We start from the raw sequence: 27,411 nt of genomic DNA on the forward strand, positions 1-27,411 counted from the left end.
GAAGACTCCTCTCTACAGAAATAGAGATACAAGAGTCAGAGAGAAAAAGAGAGGGAGGAAGGGAGAAAGAAAAAAAGAAAGACAGAGACAGAGAGAAAGAGAAAGAGATTGAGAGGAGCGACCTAAAGACCTCTTTCCACATTTCCAGTTGTACTTAAAGCCCCAGAGAAACCAGTGCTGGACTTCCTTACACTAGAGGACCTAAGCCAGGAGTGATTCCTCCACAGCAGGACTGGAATTTGGAAATAACACACAGTGAGGTGGGAGGGGAAAGAGGAGACAAAGGTTGAATGAGGATGGAGAGAGAGAGGATTGACTTTATAAAGTTGTTAGAACTGGGAAACCTTCAAGACCATCCGTACCAATTCTCCCCCCACCATTTTCCAGAGAAGGAAACTGAGGCTAAAAACCCTAAATTCGTGCTTATCCAAAGTCACAAAGCTAGTAAAAAGCGGAGTTATTTTTGCTTCACCATAGGACATGTTCCTGGGACATATTCCCCAGGTCTCTGGGGCACTATCATTTACACCACATTCCCACACAGGCCCTAAAAAAGCACTTGTCCATCAGTGATGGGGACATCCCCCTGCCTTCCCATGTACCAAGCTGAAGTGAAGCTTGTAGCATGAACTAGGGAGCCCCCCAGGGCAGCAGATGTGACTGTGAGACCATTTAAGTAGAATGAATAGAGACTAACCCTAGGTTTTAAGTTACAAAAGGCCAGTTTGGGGATCAAAAGAGCTAATATAAAAGAAAGTGTTTGCAAACCTTAAAATCTTAAGTAAATGTTGGTTAGTCTTTTCATGATGATTCTTTTCTCATCTTGAAAAGGAGAGGTTTCACTAAATGATTTGCAAAAAAGATTTTAGATCTAATGGTCTATGCCTGTCTTTCTGTGTTTTCAATTCTCTTGTAACTTTAACAATTACATCCCCACATTTTATGTCTTTGAGACCCAATGTTCCGCACGCTAAGGTCCTTTTTAGCTCTAACACCCTGGGTTCTAAGGAACCTCTCAGCTCTGACCTCCTGGGTTCTAAGGAACCTCCCAGCTCTGACATCCTGGGTTCTAAGGTTCCTCTCAGCTCTGACCTCCTGGGTTCTAAGGAACCTCCCAGCTCTGACATTTCATTTCCTAAGGTTCCTCCCAGCTCTGACCTCCTGGGTTCTAAGGGCCCTCCTAGCTCTGACCTCCTGCTTTAAGTATGTCCCATCCTTTTATGTTCTTTGTTCTAAAGTCTTTCCCAGTTCTGAAATTTCTAAGATTCCTCCACATTTTAACATTTGAAATTATGGCATTCCTACTGATTCTAATATTCCACACTCCCTTTCTAGATAAAAAAATTCTTCATTTTAATTCTTTTCCAGCACTGATATTCTGTCTTCTAAAGTCCTTTTAACTCTCACATCCCATAGTCACACATTTTATGACTTAACAGGGCCTTCTGATAACATTTCATAAAAGAATGATCTGGAACAGCCAGGAGACAGGCAGAGACTTCACTGTCCTTGTGAGCCCCTTTCAGGTCAGGGATCCTTTAGGTTCTTGAAAAAGTCAGATATAAATGGACCAGTATTTGGGTAACAAAAATTCCAATGAGGAAAAGGAACCTGTGTGGGGCCTTTTGTGGTCTTTGCAGTATCTTAAAATCAATGAAAAGGGATAGGAAGGAATGAGTGAGCGAGAGGTTGGGATGGGAATGGGGAGGGAGGAAGTCAGGTCACAGGGTCTGTTTTTTAGCCATAGGCTCTGGGAGGCCCCACATCTGGGCAGCTGTTTCACAGGCTGCACTAGTGGGCTGTGTGGCTCTGCACTCTCTTAGCTCATTAATCACTTCATAGTCAGCAATCGGCACTCACATAGGGACAGCTGGTTCAGAAACTGCCCCTCTAGGGGGGCTCTGGGCCAGTATGGGAGTTTGTGGGGGGGACTAATCAATTTTCCTTGATTAGGAGCCACCAGGTGTTAAAAGAGATACTAGCTGTCGATTTCCCCTTGGTATTGTCTCTCTCATCAGGCCCGCCCTTCTCATTCCCTTAAAGGGGGGAACAAAAATTGAATTTGAGAAATTATTGTCACAGAACATCAGAATCTTAGACTATAAAGTGCCAAGAGGCAAAAGGGATCTGAAAACAAAGAATGTGGGAACGCAGAATGTCAATGCAGAAAGGGTCCTTAGAACATGGGATATTACAGCAGGGAGGGCCTTAAAACACAAGATGTCAGGGCTGGGAGGGCCCTTAGAACCCATGATGTCAGGGCTGGGAGGGCCCTTAGAACCCATGATGTCAGGGCTGGGAGGGCCCTTAGAACCCATGATGTCAGGGCTGGGAAGGTCAATAGAACAGAAAATGTCTGATCTGGGAGGGCTCTTTGAACAAAGAACAAGCAGACTGAAAGGAACTGTAGATTACAAAAGCCTGACATTGGACAGGGACCTTCCACTCTGATATTCTGTGTTCTCTGGGCCCTTCCACCTTCATATGTTATATACTGAGAAATGAAGTTGACGTCTACCTAATGGGAAATGGCTAAGCCAAGTGTGGAACACGAACATAATGGAATTACATCTCTACTCTGTATGGAGATGAAGAATGCGACGGATGCAATCAGTATGGGACGACTTCTATAAACTGATGCAAAGTGATAGTAATCGGAGCCCGTGCAACAGTACACACAGCACGCCAACATTCAGTTAGAACACCGAAGGAGACTTCCACCTTGAAGTGCCAACTTGCCAAGGACCAACCTGAAGAGCTGGGGCTCCCTGACAGACAGCAAAGGCCCAACCCTTTCCATCGACCAGCACCTACCCAGGGTCCTGAGGAATAGCGGGTTCTAGTACCACAAATCTGGACTCTTCCTGCTACTGAATCAAGGCACCAGAAAAAAGCCATTTTAACCTTTCCCCTTTGTCCCCACCATCAAACCACTCTAGCAAAAGGAGAATTGGCCCACTCCGAGAATCAACCCCCACCAGAGACCGAAAACAGCCCATTTTAGAGGCAGCAAAATAGAGTTAATTAAGGAACAAAAAATGCATTCTGTTACCTCGGCAAATGGTCCCGTTCTCCACCGATTCGTAGCCAGCCTTGCACATACATCTCCCGATGGGCACGAGCCATTCCCCATCCCCATTGCAGTAGAGCTTAATGGGCACATCTACCTCTTCCGCATTTGGGATGCAGGTGCCCCGGGCGGCGACCAGAGATGTGCTCTCAGCCCCAGACAGGGTCTCCTGGAAGACAGCGCCGTTCTGGATCACACGGGGGCACTTGCGGTAGAACACCCGGACGGCAATGAGGGACATGCAGCCGCCATAGTCTTGAAAGGCTAGGTAGAAGCCGTTCCTGGAGACCGGCCCAAAGCTCCGAACCTCCGTGTTAATCTTCATCACCCTGCCCCCAAGATCCACCTGGGAAAAGCTTTCGTCCGCCGCAATCGTATCCACTTTGACCCAGGGGTTCTCCATCCAGTTGGGAAAGGTTTTGGTGGCCGAGTCAAAGTCGGCCTCGTAGTAATAGAGATTGAAGGTCTCCTTGCAGGAGCCAGGGACGTTGGGGATGCTGCTACAGTCCCGGACAGAGAACTTCATCTCCACGTGGATGCGCTGAGCTCCTCGTCTCCGGATGTACCTGGTGCGGAGCCAGTTGTTCTGACTGGACTCAAAGACGTTGCACACCTGATAGGTTCGGATGGTGTTCATGTTTTCATTGTATCCACTCACCTCCTCCCACTGCACACAGGACACAAAGGAGACATCAAGTTAATTAATACCCGGGAGTTAGGACCTATGGAGCTGCTAAACTATGGGGCTCTTAAGGTACTTAACAAACAGCAGATCTTGGAAAGCAATGTAAAGTCAGAATAAAAAAGGGACTAAAATGTTCAGACTCTTTCAGAGATCCCATTACTAAATATAAACCCCAAGGAGGTCAAAGACAGGAAGAAAAATCCCATGTACACTAAAATATTCTGTCCTTCCAGCAAAACAAAAACAAACAAGAAAATCTGGGGGAAAGTGAGCATCTATTATTGATGCTAAACAAATTGGGATACGTGAATAAAAATAGAATATTACTGTTCTACAAGAAATGATACAAGGTATCCCAAAAGCCTTAGTGCTAAGCCTTTAAGCTAAGACTTTGGGGACATTTGGTATATGAAGAATTCAAAGGATCATGGGATTTGTGCAAAGTGAAAGTGCAGAGTGAAAGAACCAAAGAAATCATATATTCAATGACTACAACACTGTAATAAAGAAAGAGGGCCCTAAGAATCCGGGAGGTCAGAGCTGGGAGGGCCCTTAGAACCCGGGAGGTCAGAGCTGGGAGGGCCCTTAGAACCCAGGAGGTCCGAGCTGGGAGGAACCTTAGAACCCAGGAGGTCAGAGCTGGGAGGGCCCTTAGAACCCAGGAGGTCAGAGCTGGGAGGGCCCTTAGAACCCAGGATGCTAGAACCTAGATAAAAAAGAAAGAAAGATAAAACAGCACTGAATTTGTGTTATTATGTTGATCGAATCTGAAGAGAAGATGAGAAAATATGTCCTTCTTCAAAAAAAAGTGGTGGACTATGGATGTTGGATGTAGAATACTGCATATATTGTTGTATATTTTTGCTAAGCTGTTTTTGGGTCTTTTTTATTCTTTGCTACAAGGCATATTTTCCTTCTTAGAAATGGGGGAAAGATATATTTGGAAACAAAGATGAGGTGTAAGTGAAAAACATTTTTAAAAATTTAAATAACAGTTGAATTAATAAATAGATTCAGAGCTGTATGGGAAATAGAATTCTTAGGTAGCTCTATCTACAGCAGCATCCTTAACATCTTGGCTATTGCTAGGGATATTTGAATATGGAATGTCATAACTACGATGTCAGAGCTGAGAGGGCCCTTAGAACCCAGGAGGTCAGAGCTGGGAGGGCCCTTAGAACCCAGGAGGTCAGAGCTGGGAGGGCCCTTAGAACCCAGGAGGTCAGAGCTGGGAGGGCCCTTAGAACCCAGGAGGTCAGAGCTGGGAGGGCCCTTAGAACCCAGGAGGTCAGAGCTGGGAGGGCCCTTAGAACCCAGGAGGTCAGAGCTGGGAGGGTCCTTAGAACACAGGAGGTCAGAGCTGGGAGGGTCCTTAGAACACAGGAGGTCAGAGCTGGGAGGGCCCTTAGAACCCGGGATGTCAGAGCTGGGAGGGCCCTTAGAACCCGGGATGTCAGAGCTGGGAGGGTCCTTAGAACCCATGTTAGAATCTAGAGCAGTAGAAAGAGCACTGAATTTGCAACTGGAGGATTTGGAGTCAAATTTGATTCTGCAACTTCCTATTCTGTGATTTTGGAAACAGAATGAAAAAGAACAAGCGTTTACAGAGAACCTACTACGTGCCAGGCTAAATATTTTTTACAAACATGATCTCACTTGAGTCTCACAACAACGTGGGGAGATATTTACTATTAATATCCTTGTTTTCCATTTGAGGAAATTGAGGTGAACAGGGTTAAGGGTCTTGACCAGGGTCACCCAGCTAGTAAGTATTTGAGGCTGAATTTGAACTTGGATCTTCTTGACGAGACTACACTGCCTCTCAGACACTGAGCAGGTGACTTAATTTCTCTTGGCCTCAGGGTTTTATTTGTCTAATGAAGGTAAGTGACAATACGAGACGTCCTCTGAGGACACTGACAGCCCTGAATCGAGGGCATGTCAGGTAGCCCCCAGCCCCCAGCCTCGAGCCTCGAGCCCCTGAGACCACAGGCTGGGAAGCTTCCCTTCCGCCCATCCCAGAACGTCCCTGTCTTGCTGGCTGCATATGTGTCTGTCTCTCCTCATCAAGGGAGGAGGGCATTAAAGCCTCTAATCACCTGTTCTGTATTCTATGTGTGCTAGGCCCTCAGAAACAACTGCATTGCGCTTCCCATTTTATTGACACACTGGGAATTGGATGTAACATGCAAACATATGCCCAGAATGTGCAGAGGGGAGCTGTTCCCTCAGTGCCGGCGTTTTGGTGAAAAGGCCCGAGACCTTGCTCATGGGGGATGGACACGCGGGGCCTGGCCTTGGGGCCAGTGGGGGCAAAGCTGCCACTCCAGCGCTGACTCTTGGCTTTGGGGGCCGTTAGTGGCAGTGGCAATACAAGGCTCAGGTTGTGAATTAAAACTCAAGGGACTGAGGAAGGAAATGGTCAGGATTTGGCCTCTGTGCCCGACCCCTAAGCTCCAGCTCCTAGATTCTAATCTTTAACCTTTCCAACACAAATGTGACACAGTAATGAGAAGGCGCTGGATTCTGAAAAAGGAGATCCGGCTTCATCATCTACCAGCTATGTGACCTTGAGCAAGGCACTCTATCTCTGTGGACCTTACTTTCCTTATCTGTAAAAGGAGAAGGTTGGATAAATATTTTTTTAAGTTCCCTTTCAGCTCCAAATCTGGGATCCTATGACTCCCTCCAGCTCTAACATTCCTGAAAACTCCACAATATCTAAAAAAACGCCCCCAGCTCCGTCTGCCATGTTTCTTGTCCTTAGGCCTTAACCTTCCTTTAGTTCCTAGTATATTCCCCATCTGCCTGAGACTTAGCATTCCATTCCTGAAGCCCAGCCCCAAAGCAAAAAAGCAGAATAATATACTGAAAATAATGCTGGATTTGGACCAGAGTTTGAATCTCAACTTGGCTGTTCACTAGCGGTAGAGACGTGGCCAACACAACTGAATTCTCTGGATCTTAGTTGGCTCACCTTTAAAAGTAACAGGATTAGAATAGACTGTTCTCAAACTGTAGGTTGAGACCTCATATGGGGTAACTGACTGTGGGGTCTGCAAAATCACAATTTATTATCAGTAAATGTTTGCTATGTATACCTATTTTAAATACTTATATACCTAGGGCTGAGTAAAAATTTCCTAGGCAAAAAGAGATTATGAGTAGAAAAAGTTCAAGCCCTGGACTAAATGATCTCTAAGAAACCCTTCTAGATGTGACATTCCATGATCTAAGGGCCCTCCCAGCTCTGACCTCCTGGGTTCTAAGGGCCCTCCCGGCTCTGACCTCCTGGGTTCTAAGGGCCCTCCCGGCTCTGACCTCCTGGGTTCTAAGGGCCCTCCCGGCTCTGACCTCCTGGGTTCTAAGGGCCCTCCCGGCTCTGACCTCCTGGGTTCTAAGGGCCCTCCCGGCTCTGACCTCCTGGGTTCTAAGGGCCCTCCCGGCTCTGACCTCCTGGGTTCTAAGGGCCCTCCCGGCTCTGACCTCCTGGGTTCTAAGGGCCCTCCAAGCTCTGACCTCCTGGGTTCTAAGGGCCCTCCCAGTTCTGACCTCCCGGGTTCTAAGGGCTCTCCCAGTTCTGACCTCCTGGGTTCTAAGGGCCCTCCAAGCTCTGACCTCCTGGGTTCTAAGGGCCCTCCCAGCTCTGACCTCCCGGGTTCTAAGGGCCCTCCCAGCTCTGACCTCCTGGGTTCTAAGGGCCCTCCCAGTTCTGACCTCCTGGGTTCTAAGGACCCTCCCAGCTCTGACCCTGAGCAAGTAATAATCTCTCAGTGCAATAAGTAACTGTGTAAGACTTTAAGAGGCCGTACTGCACAGAGGGGATTTCCTCATTGGGAAATTCCCAACATCAATAAAATCTCAGCTCTAGGCCCTATGCCTATCCCTACACAAGAATGAGTTGTTGTCATTGTGATCATCACTCTATTTCCTTTTGTTCCCTCGGTTGCTGGAAGGAAAGGAGAGTGAATAGTAATAACTCCTCTTATCTGCACGGTACTTTATAGCAAATAGAACTTTCAAATATATTATTTGTTCCATAATTTTATCAGTGGCTTGGATAGAGGTAAGATGGCAAGCTTTTCAATTTGTGAAAGCTGCAGAGCTGGGAGGAATAGACAGCTAGACATGGAGTTCTTAACTTGGGGCCCACTTATCTCTCAAGGAGTCAATGGAGAGATTTTGGGGGGTCTAGATGGTGAAACAGGATAGAAAAAAGCGGACATCTTTATTTCAACGTAATTGTTTTCCTTTGTGATCTTCTGTATTTTCCGTTAAGCATTTTAAATCCTTCTTCTGAGAAGAGCTCCACAGGCTGCCCTAAACAGTGATCAAGGAGAGCTCCGTCCCACAACAAAGGTCAAGAATTCTGGCTTTATTCAGGTGGTCACAAAGCTAGTTAGCATGGGTGAGGGCTGGGGGGGGGGTAAGAGATAGACAGGATGGAATGGGGCCTAGGAGGAGGCTGAGGGGCTGGTCCAGGGAAAGGCAGGTGAGCCTGGGGAAGCTCCAGGATCAGGAACAGCGGATCCCACGGGCTTCCCAGCCAAGCTCCTCCCCGTCCCTCGCCCCTCCAGAGTCCCCCCTTCCTTATTGCTCCACCATGTGACAAAGTCACCCCCTTGTTACAGCTGCTGTTCTTCAGAACTTAATTAGAGCACTTAATTAGAGCACACTGCCTTTCTCCCCTCTCTCTAATTAACATGCCAAGGACTCACAGACTAAACACCCCAAATAATGCATTCAGGCTGCCTGCAGCCAGACCTGCCCTCATTACTAGGCCGGAGGTGGGATGGGGGCTGAGGGTGGGGGTGGGGCGGGAATGAGGGGAGGTAGCAGGCCCTGCTTTGTATCAGAAAAATGAAAGACAAAAAGGGAGGAAGGCTAAGAGTGCGGCTGCAGGGGACCCTCCCTCTTCCACTGTCTTGGAGGTAACAGCTGAATCCCAATAGCCACAAAGGCCAGAGAGGCTGATGGGTGTGTTGGTGGTGGGAATCAGGAACTAGGAGATAAAAAGAAAGAAGAGGAAGGGACAGAAAACCTCTAAGTCTCCCCCAAAGGGAGGCAGCTCCAGGCTGGAGGCTGATGTGACAGGGGAAAGAGGAATGAACTTAGAAAACGCCAGCTGTTTCCCTATTGGACAAGTCAATTCATCCCTCTGTGCCTCAGTTTCTTTATCTGTAAAAGAGGAAATACTCCTTAGATGAGCTACCTCATAGGTGTGTAAGGAAAGGGTTTGGAGGATTCTAAAGTGACATAAAAAACATCAGTTCTTATGTCCCAAACAAATGACCAAAAAAAAAAAAAATCTTAACACTCGATACTCTTCCTCTTCCTCTGTGCCATCCTCTGTCCACTGACAGTGGATTCCGCAGGGTTAGGTCTGCAGGTTGGGGTGAGGGCTGGCAAATGTCCTGAGCCTGGAGCCAGACGACCAGGCTCCGATACTTCCTTGCTGTGTGACTCTAGCAAGTCGTGGGTCCTCCAGGAGCCCTGTCTTTGATCCCAGTAAGTGATGTGAGGGGCTGGAGCTAGACTTTTAGGCCCCTTCCACTTCTACAGCTCTCCCAGTTCTAACTTTCCATGTTCTAAAGTTCTTCCCATTTAATGTCTCAAGATCTCTACTTTTAACATTGTGTGTCCTAAGGGCTCTTCCAGCTCTGACCTCCTGGGTTCTAAGGGCCCTCCCAGCTCTGACCTCCTGGGTTCTAAGGGCCCTCCCAGCTCTGACCTCCTGGGTTCTAAGGGCCCTCCCAGCTCTGACATCCCGGGTTCTAAGGTTCTTCCCAGCTCTGACCTCCTGGGTTCTAAGTTCACTTCCAGCTCAGATATTTTATGTTCCAAGGACCCTCCCAGCTCTGACTTTCCATGTCATAGTAGTTCTTTCTAGTTCTAACATCCAATGCCATAAAATCCTCCTCAGTTCCAAGCTGAAAGGCTTGAAAAATAAGCCACATAGGGTGCCTTCTAAGGACCTTCTAGCCAGAGAATTCTGAAGACAGGGACCAGGTGATACTGACCTGGGAGCCAGAGAAGGTATCTGAATTTTATTAATTTTGTAAATATTTCTCTTCTATTTATCAGCATACATACTGTTAATCCCCTTTTGTCCCTCAATAAAATGCAAGCTTCTGGAGGGAACAGACTTTGGTTTTTATCATTTTATTCTCCAGGAAATGACACTCCCCAGACACTTAGTATAAAAGCATATTCACTGACTGATTAAAAAGTGTCCATATTGACCCCTGAAGCAGCAGTATGTCTTGCATGCACATCAGCAGTCCAGGCCTCCTAGAGCCTCCACTAGAACCCTCTGGGGAAAGAAGTTAACTTTCTAGGTAGGTGGGAATATTAACTTACCCCAGATGAAGGATGCACAATCCAGCCAAGCTCCGCCGTGGCTGTGGTGGAGTCCATCAGCGTTTCTGCAAGGAGAATACACAGGATTAAGGAACAGAGACATACTGGGGCCTAACGTAGCCTGGGCTCTTAGTCACAAACCCAATCCTCCCCAATTTTAGGGGACCTCTCTTGGCTGAAAGGCGATGGATTAGATCAGAGACTCTCAACTTTTCTGGGGGCCAAGGACCCCTTTAGTTGCCCAGTGAAGTCTAGAGCCCCTGTCCCTCTCAGAATTGTGTTTTTAATCATGTTAAAATTAAGTTCACAGGGTTACAAAGAAAGCCAATTATATTGAAATAGTTTTTCAAAAAAATAATTTTTTTTAAGTTCAGGGACTTCCACTCCCTCCCCCCAAGCTAAGAACCCCTGTTTGACTACACTTATTTGCCACAAGGGAAGGCCTCTATGAGGGCGGAGGTGAGTTGGTGGGTGGTCAATAAGATGCAAAAGGAAACTAAAGAGAAAGGAGCATCAATCAAATATTTTTAAAATACCCAGAAGAAAACAAAAGAGTTCAAAAGGGTTGACATAAACGGGGCAATTTTGTTCGTTTAATTAATACAAGATTGTTTGGGATTTTTTTAGAAAAAGTTTTAAAAAGACAATCCATTTGTAACAAATTCCCAGTTTCGTATGCAATTGTTTTGTTTTTCTTTATATAGAAATGCTTGTTTTTGTTGATATCTGTTAAATTCATGATTTAAAAAAAAAATGAAGGCTGGTTCTGGAGTCAGAGAAAGAAAAATATATACATTTATTAAATATCTACTATGTGTCAGACACTGTACTAATACTATCTCAGTTGATCCCACAATCCTAGGAGGTAGGTGCTGTGATTATCCCCATTTAACAGAGAGGGAAATTGAGGTAGAGGAAAATTAAGTAACTTGCCCATGGTCTGAATTCAGGTCTTCGGGACTCCAGAACTTTATACATTGCACCACTTAGCTGCCTCAGAAGAGCTGTGTCAAAGCCGCATCTGATGCTTCCTATCTACAAAATCTTAGTTAAGCCAATTATTCTAAGTTTTTTCATCTGTAAAATGAAGGGATTAGCAGGATTTCAGAAGACTGCTGATGAACCACAGTCCCTACTTCCTAATATCCCTAATGAGATTCAGAAAGCAGAATGAAACCCACATCTTTTATATGGTCAACATGAGAATCTGTTTTGTTTGACTATGCATATTTATTAAAGGAGTTATGTTTTTTCTTTTTTTTTTTTTCCACCTTGGTGTAGGAGGGAGGGAGAGGTATAACTGATAGGGTTGTACTCCCTACCCAAAAAAAAAAGGATCATTGAAGCATTTTTTTAATGCACAGAACAGAAGGAAACACAGACAAGCTGGACAGTTTAGAAAGTTGCATGTTGAATTTATTAAATACTTAAAAGTAAACAATACTTAAAAAGTAAACAAGACCCACTATTTCATGTACAATCCTTTATCCTGTTCTATTTTGTATATAGAAATTAATGCTCATTTAACTTGGTGATTGTTATAATAAGAATAATTTTTTTGGGGGGGAAAACCTAAATGAAGTGATTGAACTAGACAGCATCTGAGATCTCCTTCAGCTCCTGAGTTATGGTTCTAACCTCTTGGATCCAAAATTGAAAAGGTCAATGATGGTCAAGGAAGAATGAGTGATGAGGAAAGGAGGACAGCCAGTAAAAACAGAATGGGAAAAGGGAAGATTGAGCCATGGGTGAGCTGGATTAAAAGCATCTGAAAAAAGAAACTTCGCTGGTCCAAGACAATCGCAAATCCCTCCAGCCTCTGCTGCTCTGTGAACTTCTTGCCCTCCTGGACCGCTTATCTCCTCCCAGATTTCTCTCTTTTCTGAGACCTACCCTTCCTGCCTTTTCTTCCAGGAAGGCTTCCCTGAGCTCTTATGCATGTCTTTCACTCCCAGGCAAGAAGTCTCAGAGAATTGCCTAAAACCGGGGAAGAGAACTGGAGCACCCCCCACAAGTGGCCATGCGGCTCAAGGATGGGGATATTACATCTTCCTCTGGAGAATGCTCTATTCAAAAGGGTTTCCTTTTCTAAGCCAAATCTGTCACTGCAACCTTCTGTGCACTCCCCTAGCTTCTGTCCTTGGGGACTCACCGAGCCAGTGTAATGCTTCTCCCACTTAACGTCCCTTCCCAGAATTGTCCATGTCTCTCCTATCACATCTTTCCTTGATTAAAGCTGTTTGTGACTGAGAGCCTGATGAGGCCAGTTTTGCTCATCTTTTTCTTTTCTCCTTCTCCAGCAAAGAGAAAATGCAAACCAAATGTTGAATAAATGAAGCACGGGAGAGCAAATGGGTCTTATTTATTATCGTTATTATTATTATTTTTTTTAGCATCACCAGGGAGAGTAATTCTTTCTGTCCCAATTCCCTGCATCCCAGCTCTGTGGGCACAAGTCGATTGTCTGGGGATGGAGGTCAGGCCTGGGTCAAGGTTTCCATCAGCACCTCCCACTCTTTCCATCACCATCCTCTCCCCTGGATGTGTGTGTGCATTTAGGATGAGAATTAGAGCTTTTCCTTCTTTAACTGGCTCATCCGCCACTCCCCACCCCTCAGGGATCTAAAGGTCTTGTGTTGGTTTTCAGTCACTTTTTTTAATTGTGTCCGACTCTTCATGACCCCATTTGAGGTTTTCTTGGCAGGGTTACTGGAAGGGTTTGCCATTTCCTTCTCCAGCTCATTTTACAGATGAGTAAACTGAGGCAGACAGTGCAAAGTGACTTGCCCAGGATCACCCCTGAAGCTAGATTTGAACTCAGGTCCTCCTGACTCCAGGTCTGAACCACCTAGCTAGACTCCACTAGTGAATTCCCTCCATGTTAACCTGCTTTCTCTCATCTCCGGTCTCTCTCTGTCTCTGTCTCCCTCATCCCATGAAGAGTCACAACTCGGTCTCAGTTGCTGAACCAATTATGGGCCCACTTAACCATTCAGCCACCTAGCTTGCCTCTCTCCACCTCGTCCAAAAGGACAACAAGAATGACAATCTATAGCAATAGGGGCTCTGCCCCCTCATTAGCCCCACCGTCTCCAGATTCACTGGTTTGCCTTTGCTCTTCATGGGCTCTATCCATCCCTTGCATTGATCTGGCTAGCTTTCTTTCCATCAGCTCTGCCTCCTTGTTGGGGGGAGGAGATACGCCTTTCTTCCCCTGGCCTCCCACTTCCCTGGAAAAAAGGGATAGTGACCTACACTCAGGGAGGCTTGACCCTGTGACAAGGTTACATATCGATCATTTCCATGGTATGGGGTTGCTTCCTTGGGGATGACCATCTCTTTCAATCTAGGCTAAAAGCAAAAGTCCTGGTCCAGCAAGGAGGTGGACTGCAGAGCTGTAACTAGGGACTGTGTCCAGGGCAAGCAGCAGGAAATTGTACTCTCAGCAGAGGTGGGGGGAGCGGAGCAGGGATTCCGTAGCTCACCACTGATGGAGCAGCTTCCTTTTAAAATAATTATTCCTTGTGAACTAGGGTCAGGCTCTGTTATTTCTCTGCTGTGGAGCTTTGCAAGTGTTGTCATTACCCGCTAAATTCAGTGCTCTAGTTATGGCTCTGACCCTCTTCCCCCTTCCCGGTCTTACTTCCTTCCATTACCAATAAAAAAAGAAAAGTGTCAAGTTGTTGATGATATCTGGAGTCAATCAATCAACAAACATTTATTAATCACCTACATGTACCAGGCACTGAGCTAAGGCCATGAAGAGAACCAGTATGAGGACCTGAGGAGCCTGAGCTCTTCCCCAAGTATGTCACTTTGAACTACATAGATCCTGGCAAGTAGAGGGAGGGAGGGGGAAGAGACATCATCACCCCCCCTCCACATACACCCCCGGGGAAGCCTCTCTTAGTTGGAGAGAGATTTGGCATCCACTCGGGCTCATTCACGGCCGTTCCCTTTGAGCCCCGCGCTTACCCAAGCCCAGGGCCAAAGGCAGTTTTCCATCACTGACAAGTTGGAAGATTGGACGGACGTTCCATTCTGCTGGTGTGGACTTGGAGAAAAGAGTTCCTTTTCACACTCCCCAGTGCTGCAGATTTTTTTTCCTCCAGAGAACAAGGGCTGAACTTTTAACCTGCTCTCTCTCTCTCTCTCTCTCTCATCTCCTGTCTCTCTCCATCTCTGTGTCCCTCATCCCACCTCTCTCTCTTTACCTTCCCTTCCCACCACTCTTCTCTATCTTTATTTCTCATTTCTCTTACCCCCACTCCCTCCTCTCTCTGTCTGTCTGTCTTTCTCTCTCCCTTTCTCTCTGTATCTCAACTTCTTTCTCTCCTCTCTCCCTCCTGCCTTTTTTTTCTTTCCCTCTCTCCCTCTTCCTCCCTTCTTCTCTCTCTCTGTCTCTCTAGAGATATCTCTAGATATATTTACTTATCTATATCTCTTTTGTCTTTTTCTGTCTCTGTCACTCTTATATGAGAGAAATATCTCTCTATATATGTCTATATCTGTCTCTCTTCTATATGGATATAGATACATAGAGATAGAAATATATACATAATATAGATATAGATAGATAATGCAACATCATTGGCTTCCTTTATAATTCTGTTTTGTCATTTATGCATTCCTTCTGAGAAAGGATCCATAGGCTTTACCCAACTGCCCAAAAGACATGCGTACAAAAATCCTACTCTAAAGAATTGTTAAGTAGATTTCCACCATAGCTTGTCTAACTTTGCCTGTCTTTCTGCACTTTCCTTCCTTAGTGAACCTGTGATTTTATTGATATGAAGAACTCCCAGGTGAAAAAAATCCCTCCAATAAAGCAGGTTAATGTCCTTTTCACAACTTAAGCCTGTGAGATTTGCCTAGGGCACCGAGCCTAGGACACTCATCCAGGGTCACACAGGCAGTATCTTCCAAAGGCAAGGAATCTCTCAGGCCACACTCCTACTTCTCATTACTGATATGATTTGAAAAAAAAAAAAAAGTATTTATTCTCCCAAAGCTAAGAACAGATCCCTGAAGCACTCCACTAGTGACTTCCCTCCATGTTGACAGTGACCAATTAAGAGAGAAAACTTGGGCTCAGTTACTGAACCATTTAACCATTCAGTCACCTAGCCCGTTTCTCTCCATTTCATCCAAAAGAATAACAAGAACAAGAGACTGTCTACATGAATATAGGCCTCTTGCTTTCTCTGGACCTCAGTTTTCCCCATCTGTAAAGAAAAGGACTAGACTAAGATGACCTCCAAGGTTCCTTCCCAATTGAATCCTTCAGGCCGATGATGGAAATTCTCAGGACTAGGGAGTCTATGAGCATCATCTACCATCCTTAAACAAACTCCAGCTGCCTGGGGACCCAGGAGAATGGCGTCCCGTTCCCATAATTCTCTTCTCCAGCCTGTCTCAGATTCCAAAGATTGATTCCAACATCTGTCAGCCAGAAACAGCCCAGACCTGAAAGTTAGCAGTTCTAAGTCCAGATCCCAGCTCAAACATGAATGCATTATGTGAAACAGGACTACACAAAGCATCCCTCTTGGTCTCAGTTTTCTTTTAGGTCAAATGGGGGTATCACTGCATCACCAATCCATAGACTGAAAGGATGTCAGAGACCATTTGATAGATGGAGAAACTGAGGCCTAGAAAGTGATCTGACCAGAGTCACACATCTGGTAGGAACAGCTCAGTACCACACTGTGATGAGGACCAGAAGATTCTTATTCATCTCCATTACCATCTCATTTGAGTCTGACAATACCTGTGAGAGGGGAGGGAGTAAAGGGAATATTATTATTCCCACTTGACAGGGGAAGAAGTGAAGGAAACATTAAGTACCTGCTATGTACCAGACATTATCATTTTATCTTCACAATAGTTCTGTGGATGTAAATGGTATTTCTGGCTCCATTTTACAGATGAGGAAACGGAGACAATTAGGGTTGAGTAACTTTCCTGGAGTCACACAGCTAGAAGGCATCTGAGGTTGGATTTGAACTCCTCCTGGCTCTAGATCTAGAACTCTATCCAATGAGCCACCTAGCGCCTCTAGGTACAGAGGGGTCAGAACCCGGTTCTCCTAATTCCTGGTCTGTGAGCTTCCTATGCTGGTGACTAGAGATATCTAAAAAACTAGACTTGTCTAGAAAATGGTTCAGAATATTTAAGGAACTAGAAATTGTTAGAAAATAACTAGAAATATCTAAATAACAAGAAATATCTAAAAACTAGAAGTATCTAGAAAGTGACTAGAGATAATCTTGCCTAGAAAATGGCTAGGAAGATTTAGGAAATTAGTAGGAGCTTTGACTGAGATTCCTTCCTTTGCTAGGGACTAGAAGACAAGAATGTCAATTCAAGAATTGGCTTGAAGTGCTGATCTCACACGAGGAGTCCGTCTTCTAGATTACAGAGCTAGACACTGAATGGTACAGTGGAAAGAGTACGGTCTCTAGGAACTTGAGCTCAATTCCCATCTGCCTTCATGAGCTTGGATAAGCCTAACCTACTTAAATAAGAGGTTGGGACTTGAATTCAGGATTTGTTTGTTTTGTTTTGTTTTTGTGAGGCAATTTGAGTTAAATCCCTATGCTAGGAAATACTAAATTTTTAAAAATTTAAAAACATTTTTAAAAAATGAGAAGAAATATTGTGTCTGAGGCTAGATTTGAACTCAGGTCCTCCTGATTTTAGCACTGCTACTCTATCCACTGACCCATCTACTTGAATTCAGATCTTCATGGCTCCAAGAGAACTTTATGCTAAACGGCCTTTTGTGGGGAAGTGTACCACAAATACCCATAGATACAAATGGCATAAGCTAAAAGTGGGTTCGAATCCCAGCTCAGACACTGATTAGATGCATGCTCTTAGACAAGATAATTTACTGTTTTTCTCCGCAGGCCATGGTCAAGAAAGCAGTTAACAGGGTGATAGAGAAACATGAGCTGTGTTCCCTTTGTATATAAGCATTTCTATCTGTAGAGACCTATCCGGGTGTCTGGGTGTGGATGTCAATGTGTTTCTAAGGGAGTGGACCTGAGGGGTCAGTACGAGGCCAGCCAGGCTCCTGGCTTAGCCAAGAACTCCTTCACACACCCTGTCTCTTCACTGGAATAAGTAGGCTTAATAATTACTCTTCTATTAATTTCTTATTCCTTTGGCTAATACACCCTCTTCTTTTCTCCTCTCCAACTCCTAGATTCAGAGTCAAAAGCCTTCTTAAATGGAAACTTTCTATGCAAAGCTGCTACTTCCTGCCCTCTTGCCCCCATCTTCCTCAGCCCTACCCTTCCATGGTGCTTTGTAAAACTTCTGTTATCTTATTATCCCCATGTTGCAGATAAATAAGCTAAGAAAAAAATTTACTCAAGACTTATCCAAAGTCACACAGACAGTAAGGGCAGCTAGGTAGCACAATGGATAGAGATCTGGGTCTGGAGTCTGGAGGACTGGAGTTCAGACACTGTCTGTGTGACTCTGGGCAAATCATTTCATCCTGTTTGCCTCAGTTTCCCCATCCGTCAAATGAGCTGGAGAAGGAAACGGCAAACTTACTAGCTGTGGGACTCTGGGAAAGTCCTATCATCCTCTGTGCCTTGGTTTCCTTGTCTGTCAAATGAACTGGAGAAGAAAATGGCAAACCACGTTAATGTTTTTGCCAAGAATGGGATCACGAAGAGTCATTCACAACTTAAACAACTGAACAACACAATCAGAAGTCATTCATGAAGTAAATGGGATCAAAGAGAGTCCTTTATAACTTAAACAACTGAACGAAACAAATAGAAGTCATTCATGACTTAAATGGAATCATGGGTAGTCATCCATGACTTAAACAACTGAATGACATAAACAAAAGTCATTTATGACTTAAATGGGATCCCAGAGTCATTCATGACAAACAACAGAATGACACAAACAGATGTCATTTGTGCCTTAAATGAGATCATGAAGAATCATTTGTGACTTAAACAAATGAATGACACAAATAGAAGTCATTCGTGACTTAAATAGAATCATGGAGAGTCATTCATGACTTAAACAACTAACTGGCACAAACAGAATGAATGAACGAATCAATGAATAAAGAGATCTGGGAGACAACATTACACAGGGTAAAGGCTGACAGTGGAGGATTGTTGTCTCCAAACTTTTTTTTGATCCCACATCCCATTAGGAAAAAAAATGAGCACACACCCGAAGTATAGAATGACCCCAAAGTCTTTGCTTATTGAAGCTTTAATAACTTAAAACGGCAGTAAGACTTTCGCGCAAATCTGTAAGAACATTTACTAAAATATTTATAAGTTATATACATTTGCTATTGTACCAATCACTATTATATACATTATAAAACTTATTTAAAATTAGAAATTTAAAAATGCATGAGATAATGATAAAATAATGGCTTATCCCAGAATCAGCAGAGAGACTGGAGTTTACTGAATAGGGGAGTGAGCTGGTAGGACTGGGGCTGTCACAAGTGGTGGATCTGGGGGCTGGATGGAGATATTCTGAGCAGGGGAAGGATTTTCCCAGTGGTACCCGGGCAGCTGCTGGGATGGGGGAGGGATATTATAACTATGTTGGGAAGCCCCAAATAGAGAGAGAAGGTCAAGCTGGGGAATACTGTTATGCTTAAACAAGCACTGTGACTGGCTACTGTGGGGTGGATGAGACATGACCCCTCTTCCCAGCCTATAACTGGGTGGTCTAAGTCTATCTTCTAGATTATAGAGCTAGAAGCTGGATGGTACAGTGGAAAGAATACTGTTTCTAGGAACTTGAGCTTGATTCCCATCTGCCTTCATGAGCTCGGATTAAGCTTAACCTACTTATTCACCAATTTCTTCATGTTAAATACATGTACAACATGGCAACAATAAGATTATATGAAGATCAATTCTGATGGACATGGCTCTTTTCAACAATGAGATGGTTCAGGCCAGTTCCAATGGTCTTGTGATGGAGAGAGCCATCTGCATCCAGAGAGAGGATTGTGGGAACTGTTTGTGGAGTTCAACATGATATTTTCACTTTTTTTATTTGCTTGAATTTTTTTCCCTTTTTGATCTGATTTTTCCTGTGCAACATGATAATTGTGGAAATATGTATATAAAAAAAGAAATACATGTACAATAGCAAATGCATATACCTTATAAATATTTGAATCAATGTTCCTAAATATGGGATTGATTAGATGTCGCTACACTCCTGCTAGCTTTTAGAATATAATTCTACGATCAAGAAAGTAGCATGAGACGCAGGCGGAGAGCCCAGAAAGTGTAATGTTTTAGAACTCAAGGGAAGGAAGAAGGGACGGTCACCAGTGGCAGATGCCACAGAGAGCTCAGGACTTCTGGGCCTCCTCAGGCAGACAGAGAGGGAGGGAGGGCGGTGAGTGGATGGCCCCAAGCTGGGGGGAGGGAGGAGAGAAGCTTCCTCAGGCTCCTGACAGTCTGTCTATTCCGGCCTGCCCACGGCAGCCCTGGGGGGGGTAGCCCTGCGTGTGCCCTTCTCTCCTTGGCCAGCTTACCCACAGAGATGCTTCACACGGTCCAGGCTGTAAATAAACCCACAGCTGCTCACCGCTACCAGACAACGGGCTGGATGCCTTCCCAACAGCAACCGCTCTGCTCCCCGTGGGCCGCTTAGGGAGAAGAGCCCGGCCTTCCCACTCAGAACAAGCCTCCCACCGGCCACTTGCTGCTGGTGCCCCGGCCGTGGCATGGGGGCTGTGTCTGAGTCTGGGAGGAGGACTGAGGAAGGGGGCCCAGAGAAGGCCTGATCCCGAGTCACACAGAATAAAGCATCCCAGTTTAGGGACTTGGGGGCATCCAGTCTAACTCATACTTGAACAGGAATCCCCAAATGACCAAGTCCCTCTCCTTGAGGAGCCCCTGAAGCAGCTAACCGGACAGTTCTCATTGTTAGCAAGCTTTCCCTTCCATTGAATCCAAATCTGTCAGAAGGCATTGTGTTGAATCCCCTCCACTTATAGAAAATAAAGTGTTCAGGTGAACAGTCTCATTATGTTATGGTTTTGTTTTGTTTTTTGGTCTGCCCGTTTCATTTTTAAAATTTTATTTTGTCTTTCCATGAACAAATATTTATTTTCTCTCTTTTACACATACACACACCCTTCCACGGCAAAAATACACAAAGGAAAACAAAACTCTTGTAACAAATATGCACCGTCAAGAAGCAAAACAAATTCCCCACTTGGCCACGTTGAAGATCTCATTGCATTATACTGAAACCATTAGCTCTCGGTTAGGAGGTAGATTTCATGGGAAGCATGGTTAGCCACTAAACTGATGAGAGAATCCATTATTTCTCCCCCTCCCCCCAATTCTCCCTCTCTCTAACTTCCCCATTTCTGCCAAGGACATCACCATTTTTCCTGTCATAGATTCTCAACCTCAGATTTACTCCCTTTTCCTTCCTCCCTGCCCCCAGCCCCTTCCAATCAGTTAATATGATTTGTTTATTCTACCTCCCCAATATGGCATACATCTATTTTCCTTTTCTCCACTCACATACCCATAATCCTTTATAGATCCTCATCCCCTCTTGCCTGGACCATTGTTATAACCTCTTCATTGGCCCCTCCTACCTCTCTCCCTTCTCCAGTCCATTCTCTGGACAACCACCAAAAAACAACCCTCCTCAATCACAGCCTGACAGGGTCACTCCCCTGCTCAGATATCTCTAGTGTCTCCCTCTTGCCTCTAGGATAAAATAAAAATTTCTCTCTTTGATATCCAAAACCCTTTGTAATCTAGGTTCAATGTACTTAGCCAGTCTCATTACATATCTCTTTTCTCATTTAATATTCCAGCCAAACTATTCTGCTTAATATTTCTCATAACTGACATTCCATCCCCTTTCTGTGCCTTTACCGAGGCAGTACCAAATGCCTGGGATACCTTCCCTCCTACCTCTTACCTTTTTCTTTACTCTTACCTCATCTTCCCTCACTTTCTTCCAAGTTTTCCTACATTCCTAGAGAATAGTATTTCTCTTCCATAAAATTATTTTGTATTCATTTATATCCATGTATGCTATTTCCTCTGATATAGTGTCGCTTGCTTGAGGATGCAGTTTAATACTAGATCATAGGGGTTTAATCAGTATTTTTGAGTAGCTAGTATTTGGAGTGCTGCAGCTGTAGTAACATAACTTATTTGCCTTAGTTTCCTCATCTATAAAATGTGCTGGAAAAGGAAAGGGCAAACCACTCCAAAATCTTCACCAAGAAATTCTCAAATGGGGTCATGAAGAGTTGAGAGACCCACAACTGAAATCACGGTCATCTCTTCCATTGCCTGGGCAAATGCCTTACCACCCAAGGGCCTGCTGTCTGGACCAACGACTGTCCCTCTGGGACTATTACTTCAGACATCTAGGAGACTCTTCCAGCTTTGTCCAATGCCTCAATGCCTTGCACTTAGGCCTTTCAATTCTGGAACCACAAACCGCATTCCCATCAACTCTACTATTGTTCCTGGATGAGCTGTATAAATTACTTCCAAGGGCCCCCACTCACCATTCCTCTAACTTAGAATAAAAGAATATAACCAGAGGTGATGAACTTCTGGCTTCTGCTCAGTTATTAAATTCAGGGCAGGAGAGGCCAAGGCAAGGCCACGTTTTCCCAGCAAGATGGAAATCTGAAATCAAATGGGATGGAGATGCGGAGGAAAGACAACTCCCTTGGCTCATGACCAGAGCATCTTTTGGACTAAATTAACTTCTCTTGGGGAGACTCAAACCAACTCTCTCCCCAACCTCTCCAAGAAGCTTCTGCTGAACCTGGAAAGGTCAAACAAGTGGAAGAATAAAAGCACTTCTGGAATTTCTCAAAATATCAAGGTTTCAGGATAGAAGAGAGCACATAGTCCAACTTTTTCATTTTACACAATGCCCAAGATCATAGAGTTCGTGAGCAATGGAGTTGGGATTGTCTTTTATTTTTTTTTTTTTTGCCACAAATTGAAGAGCTCCATGGACTCAATCACCACACACCCAATCCATCATCTTCTAAGACTGAGCTCCAATGTCATTTCCTCAAAGAAGTCTTTCCTCATCTTCCCCTAGTCAGAAATGAACCTTCTCCTGATAATACTTGGCCTTTTCAATCAACCCATCAGCAAATGTTTCCCAGAATCTTAGAATCTGAACTTGGAAAGGGCTTTAGATGACATCCATTTTGACCACAGTAACTCATAACAAGTGTCTACTATATTCCTGGAACTATACTATGTACTGGGAGTGGGGTGGAGGATAATAAATAAAAAGCATAACAATTCCTATGCTCAAGGAGCTTATAAACTAACAGGGAGATAATAGGTATGCTTAAAGGAAAGATAAAATATTGATATAAACTCTGGACATCTCTTGAGTACTTGCCATATTTCTATTGCACGCTTTGGCTGCTTGTATATGGACCACAAGCTCCATTAGGACAGGATCCATGTCTCATTTATTTTTGTGATCAAGCGATATGATATAGATCTGCATACCTTAAACACTTTATAAATGCTAGCTCTTATCATCATTATTTCCAGACTGCCCCAAACTCTACATACATTAGGCATTTAGCACATCAAACCAAAATTTATTTCCATGAATTGTACCATAAATCTCAGTCAACCCACAAATGCCAATTAAGGCCAGAGAATGGATAGATCAACACTGCTCATAATTGGTGAGAAGAAAACCTCCTAACAGATATTGACTGACTACTGACTGTACATAAGGCAGGATGGGGAAAATGTGAAGATGAACCAGACATGACTCGGTCCTAGATGGGGCGGCCCGGGGTAGGGAGGTATTCTTCACCATCTCCCCAGAAAAGAATCAGACCCTGAGAATATTAGAGGCAGAACACAGAACTTTGAGATGTGACATCTGACCATGTAAAATGCCAGAGTTAGGAGGAAACATGGAGATCATCCCATCTAAGTCCCTCTTTTTTTCAGAGGAGGAAACTGAGACCCAGAGAAGTAGGCAGCGCCAGCACTGAGATAAGAGCCTTGATTTCCTGATTCCAACTACTATTTCCAGTGTTCCTGCCTCAGCAGGCATTTATTAAAGTGCATGCTAGCAAGAGACAAAAAACGGTATTTTTCTACTTTGGCCTTATATTCAGGCTTCAGTCTCTTAAGCCAACTAATGAGAAATCCTTCTGCCTCAAGGATCTCCAATACACATATACCTATTTACCCTCCTCCTGGCTCAAAGGCCCCCTATCTGCCTTTGGTGCCAAACTGGAGCCTTCCTACAATATTTTCACAGTCCCAAGTTAAGTGTGTTTCAGCAAAGCCAATCTCAGGCGTGCGTTCCTTCCCTCCGACACCAAATTTGCTTTACCTGGACGAAAGCCAGGAGAGCAAAGTGAAACTCAATCTTCCTCGGCCGGGCTGGTGGCGGGTAACAGCGCCCGGCATTGTGAAGCCTGGGTCTCCAGGATATTCTGGATCTGCTGTTCAGGGACCCACTTAACCTCTGTGAGGAACAGAATGATGGATGGCCGGCTGGTGGGGAGGAGGGGGCAGGAAGGAAGGAGATGACCAGAGAGGCAACGTGGCCACAGTGGAGAGCCCATCGGGCCCAGTCAGGAGAATCAAGCTTTAACTTGTTCAAAGTCATTTCTCATCGTCAAGACTCTGTTTCCTCATCTGACGCAATAGTCTCTGCAATCCTTTTTGGGTGAAATACTCTGATTCTGTGACACACTATCCTTAGAAATAAATGTTCTTTGCAAACTTTTCTGGGCTAAATACTCTGTGATTCTGCAACATTCTATCCTTAGAAATGGTCACTGCAAACCTTTCTGGGCTAAATACGCTGGGATTCTGCGACACCCTATTCTCAGTCATTTTTTGGCAGGGACTGGAGGTCAGCAGAGATGTCTTTCCAGAACGATCCCACCTAGAGCACACGGTGGGCATGCAGTGCGTGGTGATCTCCCTCTCTGCCAGATATCATGTTGAGAAGCAAAGTTGGACAGAAGAGTCTTCTCATTCATTCATTCAATAAACGAATGAGTCATTGCCTCTTTTATCAAACCCCTACAATGCATGAGAACCTGGAGAAACTGGAGAGTAGCAGCGTGTGAAGCAGTGGGAGGGGGTGAGGGAAGGTAGTGGGGGAAGAAGAAGGATCTGCAGTTACACTGTATAAATTTAGGACTCACTGCTGATACTTCAGAGCTGTGTAACATCAGGCAAATCACAGACTAGATCCTGCACCTCTGTTTCTCCATCTGTAAAATGGGGATTAGAATGTCCACATTGCCTATCTCAGGGGAAGCTGTGTGAGGTTCAAATGAGGGAATATATGTAAAGTGCTTTGTAAGTTGTAAAGCCTTTTATCAATGTCAGCTATTATTATTATCCCCCATCAGAATCTGCTGACATCAGCTTTGTTTGCTTAATAGTCATCCATTTCCCCAAACATGTAGATAATTAAGTTAAAGTGCAGGCTTCTAGGCCTCCAGAGGTTAGAAAGCCCATTCCTGTGTGCTGCCAAGCAAGACAAAACACATTGATTCCTTAGTGGGTATTGACTTAGACCAGAGAATGTCAGAGCTGGAAGATAGTTTAGAACACTGAATATTACACCTAGAAAGGATCTTAGAACATAAGCTCTCTGAAGTAGAATGGGTCTTAGATAAAGGAATATCAGAGCTGGGAGGGCCCTTAGAACCCAGGAGGTCAGAGCTGGGAGGGCCCTTAGAACCCAGGAAGTCAGAGCTGGGAGGGCCCTTAGAACTCAGGAGGTCAGATCTGGGAGGACCCTTAGAACCCGGGAGGTCAGAGCTGGGAGGGCCCTTAGAACTCAGGAGGTCAGATCTGGGAGGACCCTTAGGACCCAGGAGGTCAGAGCTGGGAGGGCCCTTAGAACCCAGGAGGTCAGAGCTGGGAGGGCTCTTAGAACCCAGGATGTCAGAGCTGGGAGGGCCCTTAGAACCCAGGAGGTCAGAGCTGGGAGGGCCCTTAGAACCTGGGATGTCAGAGCTGGGAGGGCCCTTAGAACCCAGGATGTCAGAGCTGGGAGGGCCCTTAGAACCCAGGAGGTCAGAGCTGGGAGGGCTCTTAGAACCCAGGATGTCAGAGCTGGGGGGGCCCTTAGAACCCAGGAGGTCAGAGCTGGGAGGGCCCTTAGAACCCAGGAGGTCAGAGCTGGGAGGGCCCTTAGAACATGTGATGTAAAAGCTGGGAGGGCCCTTAGAACCTGGGAGGTCAGAGCTGGGAGGGCCTTAGAACCCGGGAGGTCAGAGCTGAGAGGGCCCTTAGAACCCAGGAGGTCAGAGCTGGGAGGGCCCTTAGAACTCAGGAGGTCAGATCTGGGAGGACCCTTAGAACCCGGGAGGTCAGAGCTGGGAGGGCCCTTAGAACTCAGGAGGTCAGATCTGGGAGGACCCTTAGGACCCAGGAGGTCAGAGCTGGGAGGGCCCTTAGAACCCAGGAGGTCAGAGCTGGGAGGGCTCTTAGAACCCAGGATGTCAGAGCTGGGAGGGCCCTTAGGACCCGGGATGTCAGAGCTGGGAGGGCCCTTAGAACCCAGGATGTCAGAGCTGGGAGGGCCCTTAGAACCCAGGAGGTCAGAGCTGGGAGGGCTCTTAGAACCCAGGATGTCAGAGCTGGGGGGGCCCTTAGAACCCAGGAGGTCAGAGCTGGGAGGGCCCTTAGAACCCAGGAGGTCAGAGCTGGGAGGGCCCTTAGAACATGTGATGTAAAAGCTGGGAGGGCCCTTAGAACCCGGGAGGTCAGAGCTGGGAGGGCCTTAGAACCCGGGAGGTCAGAACTGAGAGGGCCCTTAGAACCCAGGAGGTCAGAGCTGGGAGAACCTTAGAACCCGGGAGGTCAGAGCTGGGAGGACCTTTAGAACCCGGGAGGTCAGAGCTGGGAGGACCCTTAGAACCCGGGAGGTCAGAGCTGGGAGGGCCCTTAGAACCTGGGAGGTCAGAGCTGGGAGGGCCCTTAGAACTCAGGAGGTCAGAGCTGGGAGGGCCCTTAGAACCCAGGAGGTCAGAGCTGGGAGGGCCCTTAGAACCCAGGATGTCAGGGCTGGGAGGGCCCTTAGAACTCAGGAGGTCAGAGCTGGGAGGGCCCTTAGAACCCAGGATGTCAGGGCTGGGAGGGCCCTTAGAACATGTGATGTAAAAGCTGGGAGGGTTCACTGTATCATTGGGTAGATGGTACTAATATATGTGAAACCCAAATACTGGACCATTGGTTCCCCATCTTTTTGAGTGTGATGATCCCTTTTTAAAGATTTTTTTTAATATTTTGCAGGTCCTTCCTGTGAAGGATAGGCATTCGAAGGGGAAAGTCTATGGAAATCAATTCATTTCAATTCCACAGACAGTTGTCAACTACCATCTCTATCTAATGATGTCTGGCTGATTGAACAGAGAGAAAAGACAGAGAGGTGAGGTCTTATATCTGCTCTCATGGCATAAATCAAATCACGGAGGTGAAGTAGGTATGCTGGAAAGGGCACCAGCTCTTGAGTCAAAGGACCCAAGAGCAAAAATCCCACCTCTGTCCATTCCTAACTGTATGACTTTGAGCAAGTCACTCGCTAAACTCTCTGAGAGGGGGCTGGGCCCCTACATCCCCTTCTTCCTCTAAATTTCTTATTTTATGAACCATAATACACAATAGGCCGATATGTTGGATATTTTGATGGTGTGAAATAAAAATCAAGACAATGGTTTGCACCCTTCTGGACTAGGAGAACTCTTGAAATATCCTCTAAGCTCAGCCCAAATGGCACTGCTTATGTGAGGTTTTTATTAATCACTCAGCTCTCCTTTCCCTCAAGAAAACTATTCTCTTCTACTACTTAGCATATATTTGTATGTACTTAAAATGGATTCATATTGTTTCCCCTGAAAGAGAGTAAGCTTCTTGAGGGTAGGGGCTATTGTATATTTGTCTTTGTAATCCTAATTCCCAGTAGAGTATTTGGCAAATATTGGGCAATTCCTAAATCCTTGTTAATGGCAATAACTCAGAGATTCGCCTTTCTCCCGTGTCCCTCATAAGGATCTCAAACCACAGGTTGGTACTCATTGCTCTGGATATCACATAGCTAGGGACTACGATTAATGGTGTATGGGAGAGAGAGATAAATTGGGGAGGATGTCCATGAGGGGGAGGTCAAGGAAGGCATAGTGGAAGAGGTCAAATATAACCTGAGCCTTGAAGGATGGGAAGAGTTTCAGAAAAGCAAAAGGGGTTCAGCAGGAAGAAAGACACAGTTAGGAAAG

General features: G+C 45.3%; 1 protein-coding gene across 4 annotated transcripts in view; it reads right to left on the bottom strand.

Moving 5' to 3' along the window:
• Window positions 1–27,411, bottom strand: part of EPHB2 (EPH receptor B2) — a 267,166-nt gene that overhangs the window by 179,761 nt on the left and 59,994 nt on the right. For all 4 annotated transcript variants that reach the window (XM_074305917.1, XM_074305913.1, XM_074305915.1 and 1 more), the window contains exons 2-3: window positions 10,116–10,180; window positions 3,053–3,737 (exon numbers count right to left, since the gene is read on the bottom strand). In XM_074305917.1, the coding sequence (XP_074162018.1) occupies window positions 3,053–3,737; window positions 10,116–10,180 (750 nt within the window). The remainder of the gene's footprint in view (window positions 1–3,052; window positions 3,738–10,115; window positions 10,181–27,411) is intronic.

Source organism: Sminthopsis crassicaudata, chromosome 3 (genome assembly GCF_048593235.1).
Source record: "Sminthopsis crassicaudata isolate SCR6 chromosome 3, ASM4859323v1, whole genome shotgun sequence".
Classification (NCBI taxonomy): Eukaryota; Metazoa; Chordata; class Mammalia; order Dasyuromorphia; family Dasyuridae; genus Sminthopsis; species Sminthopsis crassicaudata.